We start from the raw sequence: 8494 nt of genomic DNA on the forward strand, positions 1-8494 counted from the left end.
AAAAAAAAAAAAAAAAAAAAAAAAAAAAACCCCAAAAGATGTAATTTGGGGCCGGGGAGATGGCTTAGTAGAATAAGTGCCTCCCTGGCAAGCACAAGGGCCTGAGTTCAATCCCTGGTTCCGCCAAAAAAAAAAAATAAACAAACTGAGTGAAGTAAAAGGAAAAATCAAGCCAGAGGCAGGACTGGCTCTACTGGAGAATAAGAAGCAACAGCATCATAGGAACATCCTGTAAGGTCCTACTTGCTATTCAAAACAAATCCTATTTTCCTCTCCTCCCTTCTTGGTTTTATTGCTTTTGCTGTTTTCCACCACTATGAACTGTGAATCTTCTAGGAGCATTCCAATACTCAGGAGGAGGAGGCAGGTCGATCACTGCAAGTTTGACTTCAGTCTGGGCTACACAGAGAGTTCAAGGCCAGCCTAAGCTACATAGTGAGGGCTTGTCTCAAAAGAAATTAAACCAAACACCAGTTTTGAAGCCAGGTATGGCAGTTTAATTTCCAGCACTCTGGGAGGGTGAGGTAGGAGGATCATAAGTTCAAGCCTAGCCTGACGAAGCTTTCAATTTAGCAAGGCCTTGTCTCAAAATAAAGAAAAACTAAGTAAAAAGGGCTAGGGATGTAGTGTGAAGGCCCTGAGTTCAATCTCCAGTAAAAAATAAAAATTTTAAAAAGAGCAGCTTGGACCCATTACAAAAAAAATCTATTAAGACTCATAGAAGGAAGTGATAAGCAGTCGTAATGCAAAAACTGAAAACAAGCAAGATATTCACCACCAGATTAGACACACAGATATAATCATACAAGGGTATATCACTCATCAATACTTCACAACGTGAATTTAAAAATATTACACAGAATAAAAGAAGGCTTATACCAAAAAAGTTTAAGGAGTAAATGATCCCATTTATACAAATTACTAACATGGGTAAAAGTAGGGGGAAAAAATTAGACCTTTGGTGAGTAGGGACTGAAAATCCCTGAGAAGGGACATAACTAACCTTCCTGGCGTAACACCAAGTTCTAAATGTTAAAAGGGATTTGAGTTTCACAGGTTGTCCTAACTTTCAAATGATACATTTAAGACTTGAGTGGGGGTGCTGGGGAGATGGCTTAGTAGGATAAGCGCTTCCCTGGCAAGATTGAACCTGAGTTCAATCCCTGGTTCGCAAAAAAAAAAAAAGACGAGTGGTTCCATTATAAAAATTTAACCTTAACTAACACTGATTTGTAACTAATGCTATGATAGAGTGAAATATACTGACATGCACATGAACAGTATAGTTCAAAACACATTAGCAAAGATGGGTTGAAAATAGACAAAAAAACCCAGTATACAGATGATGAATACAATGACATGTTAACTAAAAACTTTAGGCAGTATAGTGATACTCTGGAACTCCTTAATTAAGTACCAAAAACTACTAGTACAAAACAAACCATTTGGCAGGAAATGGTAATGAATTATGAGGCATCTGAAACTGACAAGTTTAGCTTCAGTTTCAAGAACTAAGTAAACTATAATAATGGGACAAAATTTTTACCCCAAAATGCTAGGAGGACCAAATTTAACATGATTCAAAACAGTTCACTACCAAAGTTTGACTGCAGGTTTAAGTGGGTATTCACTGTACAGTTTTTTTGCATTTAAAGTTTTGTTTTCATTCAGTTTGATCTAAGACAGTGTCTCACTACATAGTTTAGGCCTGACCTTGTAGGCTTTTGCAGCCCAGGCTAAGCTCAATCTCTTGGCATCCTCCTCCTTTGGCCTAGATCGCTGAGATTACAGGCCTGTGTCATTGCACCTGACTTATAACAAAATGTTCTGCTAGAAGTATGGTCTCCCTTTCCCCCCTTACCTAGTATGACCCATACATATCCCTATCTATCACAAATAACCACTGTTGAAGTTTTATGCATACTAGTCCTAAGTTTCTTTATGTATATGTAAGTAAAATTAAATATATATTATTTTCCCTCCTCTTCACAAAAAAGGGAATATACTATGAAGCCTATTCCTGCATTTTCCTTTTAATATTTCCTGAAGAACTTATCATTCACTTTACTAAGGATTTTTAGTCTGTTTCCAAACTTTCGCCATTATAAAATTCTAATTAATGTTTCAACAGATAATTCCTTTTCTTTTTTGTGGTAGTGGTACAGGGAATTGAACCCAAGGACTTGCACTTTCTAGGCTAATGCTCTAGTGTTGAGCTATATGCTCAGCCTAACAGTAATATATTTTTTTTTAAACTAGGAATCAAATGCAGGATCTTGCACTTGCCAGGGAGTCACTGTGCCATTGAGCTATATTCCCAACCCCCAAGAGTGAATTTCTAAACAAATGCTTAGCAAAGCACAGGGACCGCAGTTCAATCCCCCAGCACCACATGCCAGCCAGCCCTGCCCCCTGGTGGGCTGAGCTGGCCACACACACACACACACACACACACACACACACACACAAATAAATAAAATTTAAAAATAAAAAAAATAAAAAAAAAATAAAAAGATACTTTTTTTACTTTTTGTTTGTAGTACTAGGGAAATGAACCTAAGCCCTTCACTCCCACTGAGTTACATGACCAGGGTTTTTTTTTGTGTTTTTTTTAAGACAGGGCCTCCTAAATTCCTAAATTGCCTAGACTGGGTCTGAACTTGAACTCCTCCTGCCTCAGTCTCCCAGAATGCTGGGGTTCTAGGCATGTGCCTCCACAGCCAGGTTTACTTACTGTTACTTTTATGTCTGACCAATTGGACCCTTCAAAAACATAAATGTTTCAAGTACATTAAAACTACACACAGCTCTGTCAGCCTATTAGAATAACTAAGGAGAGTATAGGTCAGTGGTAACGTATTTGCCTTGCACACACAGGGTCCCCAGCACCACCAAAAAAAATGGACTTAGCCACTTTCCAGCAAAAAACTCACATAAAACTTGATAATATAAATAAGGATATCTTTACTGTCAAGAAAGCTAAACCCAATGAGACTGGCTATCAAGTAGACTAGATAAACACTGATTCTCTCGAGCACTGTTTTCTGTACTTTCTTTTTTAATGTCTTTGGTACCAGGTCTGCAGGGTCTATAGGGTCTCACTACACAGATCCTATTTGTAGTGATGCTCCTGTTTTCAGCCTCCCAGGCACTGGGATTACAGGGGTGCCACCACACCCAGTCCCAACAGTCTCAAGCGTTGGTTGTCTCAGCATACCTTGGGGCGCAGGTGGGGCCAACACAGGCCGCTGAAGACCTAACCCCAGCTGCTGACTTTCTGTAATTTTGACTATTTTTTGTCCTCTATATTAAAGTGCATTGCTAGTATGTATCCAGTATGGGGCAGAGTAAGACAAATTAATTTAAATAGGGGCTGGTGAGATGGCTCAGTGGTCTAAAGCACCTACTTAGAACAAGCTTAGCAAAGCACAGGCACCCGGTTCAATCCCCCAGCACCACATGCCAGCCAGCCCCGCCCCCTGGTGGGCTGAGCTGGCCACACACACATAAATAAATAAATAAATAAAATTTAAAAAAAAATTAATTTAAATAATTAATTTTCTTCATTATAAGCAAAACAAATTAGTAAGTTTAAGCAAACTGAACCTACTTCTGAGATGAGTACTATTCAAACCTACAGCAAAGGATATTTTCTCCAACACCAACAAATGCCAACATTTTTGTAAAATAAAATGAAATAAAAATGTTATGGCAATATCAAATTGCAATGCAAGTTGACTACTCACTCTGTGAACTTAATGCATCACAAATACAAATAATTTTAAGCTTAGCACTGGCAAATGAACCATATTTTGATTAGCACTAATCCAAATTATAAGAATTAATTTTGTTTTAAAGTTAGCTTAATCATGAATCAGTTCAAATACATCATCATAATTTAAAAAAAATTTAATTTACCTTGGGGAAATATTTGTATAGTCCCATGTACGCAAGTTGTAAAGTAAGAAATGGAGCAAATATGGACTGTGAAGATAGAAGATAAAATTAAATATTTCCAACAGAATCATTAAATCACAACAAATCAAGCTAACAATAGCTATAAAATTCTAAGTGAAAAATTGTATTTCTTTCTCTTCACATAATCCTTTTAGGTGTTTCAAGTTTCCCTAAAAAGTCTTTTCTCACAGAAATTGATCTTTAAGGTTAGAGTATTAAATAGCTACAAGGGCCAGGGAGATGGCTCAGTAGAATAAGCGCTTGCCTGGCAAGCACAAGGGCCTGAGTTCAATCCCCGGTTCTGCCCAAAAAATAAATAGCTACAAGTTTCTAACACGTAATAATACCTCTTTCAAAGGGAAACAACTGGCAACCTGAAGCACACATAAAAAGGCCAGCACTCAGAAACGGATGCCATTCATGCCTCAGACTCTGGGGTAAATTAACTGCCAGCTATCACCTTGGGCCCTGAAATGATAAAGCTAGCTATTCTTACCATATAAAATGGCTTGGTGATGTGACTTCTCAGACAAAACATAAAAGATAAAAACAGCATGCTACTTACATAATTATTTCTAAAATTAACAATATTATGAAGGGCACAAAAGTAGTAAAAATCATCAGATGGCAGTATAGTAGGAAGAGGGAGAAATAAAGTTGAAAATCTGATAGAAAACCAAAAATCCAAGCAACAAAAAAACTCACACAAGCCTGAAACACCAAAATGAAAGATAACTTTAAAACCATGAATGCATAATCCTTTAGGTAAAAGAAAAAAAGTGGCTATGCAGCTGACTAAATCTTAAAAGCATTATTGATCTTTACTATGATATCAATTTATCATTGGGGAAGAACAAATCTATTAAACAAATCCTATTTAAGAAAACATTTGCATGAAAAATAGATTTTATAGAACTATTTTACTTAAAGATATAAGTCTTATCTGGAAAATGAATGTGCCTGGTACACAGTAGGTAGTCTTAAAATGTCTACTGAATGGAAATAGCTCAAAGAGAAACACAATGAATGCTTTTCTGTATTCTTCTACATATTATAAAATAGTGTCACATGAGAACAGTCATTACAACACAATATATAAAATGCTGAAAGATCTTTTAAACCATAAAAAATTATTTCATACTGAAGACCACAGAAACTGCATTTTTAATGTTTCATGAAAAAAAAATACATATATATTAATAGGCTTTTAATTCCATGATTCTGGATTGAAATTGCCTGGGTTTAATCCCAGATGTCACTTAATTGCTGTGTGACCTTATGCAAATGATTTAACCTAAATCTTCATTCCCTTACTGATTCAAGTGACACAGTATCTAGTTCCTAAGGCTGAGAATTAAATGTAGTAATATAAAAGAAACACTCAGAATGGTACCTGGCATCTAGAAAGACATTAGTAACTGACAGGCTCTCATTCTATAACTAAGATAAATAACAACATGTACCATATAACTCCAAAGAGTCCTGTGGATCTGATATTAACACTGGCAATGACTTTTAGGGATTCAAAGTACTTGTTATAACCAACTTGCACTTCCCAAATTTAGTTAATAGTTTACATCTCTTTTCTTACCAAATATTTGCAAACAAAAGCTCTGACACCAAGAGCAAGAAGAGCACATCCCACCAATCTAAATATTCGAAAAGAGTCAAATTCTTCTGTTGTACTGCCATCCTCTTGATGGGGTTTTTCACTGATCAGCTGTTTCCGTAGCTTCATTGCTTCTTCGAATCTGGAAAGGTATTGTTCCAGGCCATGGTGAGGCCCCCTTTGGACAGCATCCGCTGTCAGGTCCCCTCTGTTGCGCTGCCGGAGCTCAAGGCTGACGTCAGTACTGCACTCCGGTGGTTTCATGAAAGCGTCCAATTTGTCTCCCAGTTGGGTCCCCTTTACCTCTGCCACATCGCCTTGTGGGTCTGTTGTCCCTGTGCTGACCGAATCACCCAGCACTACTCGCTTTGAAACTGAAGGAACGCCAAGGGAGTTGAGCTTATCGCCTTCCTGTTGCTTTGTTTTTGCTTGACTTTCTTCTTCTGGGAAAGTAAAATTTTAAGACCTTATGTATTACATACTGGCAAACATATGTTAATATTTTTTAAAAGGCTACAACTAGAAGTTGACAGTCTTCAAAATAAAAACTAATTTCAAATAAAACAGAAACTAGTCCTTTCTTTACCCCTTCAATATCACCCCAAAATGGTATACCTGCAGCAAAAATAATCCAAATTTTGTGGGTAAGGAGTCAAGACTAGAAACAAACTGAGAAAGAGATTCTCAGGTTTGAAGCAAGCTGTAAAGACCAATTTTTCATGGCCAATATATCCCAGAAGAATGACTACATAGCTTGCGCTCCAGAGCACAGTCACCACAGGGTGTGGCATAGCTTCAAAAACAGTTTATGTAGGCAGATGCCATCCATAAGTACTTAAGTAGTTTTAAGATGCTGCTCTAAAGAAAACGCCTTTAAAGACAGATGAAACTTCAACACCAAAAGCACAAGATACAGATTACTTCAAGAGGAAAGAGAAATAAAATCCCGATACTATTAAAAGAAAAAAAAAAAAAAAACAACGTTCTATTGTATTAGAGGAATTTAAAAACGATGTTCTTACCTCTTGCTTTAAGTATCTAGAAACTCAGAGATACATATTTAATACCTCACAGAAGTCAGGTAGATTTAAGAACCTCCCAACTAGTGACTAGAAGTCAATATTACTAAAAGAAACACGCAGATGGAAACTAGTTAAACAGGAGAGCACACTAAATGATCAATTACATTCACATGAAAAACTTTTAGTGGCCAAGTCTTCGGGTAAGTAATGAACATTCTTTTAGTATTAAATACAGTTCCCCAAATGAATGCAGTGTTCTCAGCTAGTAAGAGGAAATCTCACGTGGGTACTTTGCACTCGTGGGCTCTATAAAGATGATTCCTTCTATTATTTTTACTTCTCCGACCAGGTATGTGAGGGTGGAGGGTGTAGAACAGATACCAAGATGTGACCATTAAGAATCTCTGGTGCACGCAGGGCTGAAGAGCGGCTAATTCAGTTAAGGCAAGCTGGTGTGGGCGAACAAACATTACACAGCAAACGGTAAAAGGTACATGGCAGCGCAAGTGCTGGAAGGAAACCATCTGAACAGGTGGAAAGGAAAACAATCTTCCTGAGGGGCAGTCTGGGATTAAAAACGTAAGCCCCTGAAGTCGGGCGAGGGGGCAGGAAAGGAAGATAGGGGCTGTCTCAGGGTAGCCGGGAAGAGGGACTCAGGAGCTACGACTCCGCAGCCCGGGTGAGGACCATCTGAGGGCGACACTGCCCCGGGGGTGCGGGGAGCGGTGAACGCGAGGCCGGGGGTGGAGGGCGCGAGCCGGGCAGGGCTTGGCCGAAAAGGTCAGCGGTGCGGAGCGGGGAGAATAATGACGGCCGAGGACTCCCAGGGCCAGTGAGCGCAGTGGGGGAACAGGCTCTCACCCGCGCCGCTCCCGGGCCTGTGAAAGCCCATGATCCGGTTGATGCGCTGCTCCGAGTTCATGAGCAGCTTTCTCCGCCGCAGCTCGGCCCGACGCTGGGAAGCCGAGAGGCCCGAGCCAGAGGGCGCTCCTGGTCTCTCCCCGATCTCGGGGGGCACGGCCACAGGTTCCATCCTTCGCTCCACAGTCCAGGAGTACCGACGGCGGTGGCAGCGCGGGCGACCCCAGGCCCGGCGCGCCCACGTGACGCCCCCGCCCACTGTAGGCCCGCCCCCGGCGCGGGGCGGAGCTCGCACTTCCCTCGGGGACCGCGCGCCGCGCCGGCGCCATCTTGGGTGAGGGCAGGCCGGGCTTCCAGGGCGCCCTACGGCCCGCCCAGCTGCCCCTGCTCCCGGTCTCTGCCCCTGGGTCTCCTCTGCTCTTACTCGGAGAGGAAGACGATCAGCACTCAGCGTAACGGGTGGGAAAAAGATGTCCACGCCGAGGCTCACCTTACATTGATGCCAGGAAGTAAAATGGAGATCGCCGTGGCCTCGCTCTTGGAGCTGAGGAAATACGTAACAGGGAGCGACGTTTTAGGGAGCGTTGTGCTGAGATTTGCTCTAGATGCTGATGCTTATACCAGGTACATTTCTTCCAAATGAGTGCGTGACTTGTTTTCAAGCATTCCTTACACCCAAAACTTACTTTTTTTTTCGAAGATTTTTTTTTTCCAGTGAAGCATACCGTGTCTATTTTGTCAAAAAATGCCAGCATTCCTTACACCCTTTCTCTGCCTTATCTTTATCACATGCGTTACTCATTTTATTTATTGTCTGCAGCACGAACTAGAAGGTCAGCTCCGAGAAAGCAAGTACTATGTTTTTGTTGTGGGTTCGTAATCAATATAGGAATCCAAATAGCCACTTAAAATTTGAAAGCCTTCAATAGCTGAGCTCAGCGACCATCAGCATAGACCCATGTTTCAGAGTCCAAGTTAGCCGCCCGGAGAAGAGAACCTGAAGAGTATATAAAGAGGAAGAAACACACACACACACACACACACA

At 40.7% G+C, this 8494-nt stretch overlaps 1 protein-coding gene across 1 annotated transcript in view; it reads right to left on the reverse strand.

The window, feature by feature from the left end:
• The window catches only part of Camlg (calcium modulating ligand), a 9157-nt gene extending 1461 nt beyond the window's left edge, over positions 1–7696 (reverse strand). The window contains exons 1-3 of the mRNA XM_004632259.2: positions 7450–7696; positions 5549–6009; positions 3919–3984 (exon numbers count right to left, since the gene is read on the reverse strand). Of these exons, the coding sequence (XP_004632316.1) occupies positions 3919–3984; positions 5549–6009; positions 7450–7621 (699 nt within the window). The 5' untranslated portion in view covers positions 7622–7696. The remainder of the gene's footprint in view (positions 1–3918; positions 3985–5548; positions 6010–7449) is intronic.
• Positions 7697–8494: the final 798 nt, after the last annotated feature.

The sequence above is a fragment of the Octodon degus genome, unplaced genomic scaffold (genome assembly GCF_000260255.1).
Source record: "Octodon degus isolate 3935 unplaced genomic scaffold, OctDeg1.0 scaffold00048, whole genome shotgun sequence".
Taxonomy (NCBI): domain Eukaryota; kingdom Metazoa; phylum Chordata; class Mammalia; order Rodentia; family Octodontidae; genus Octodon; species Octodon degus.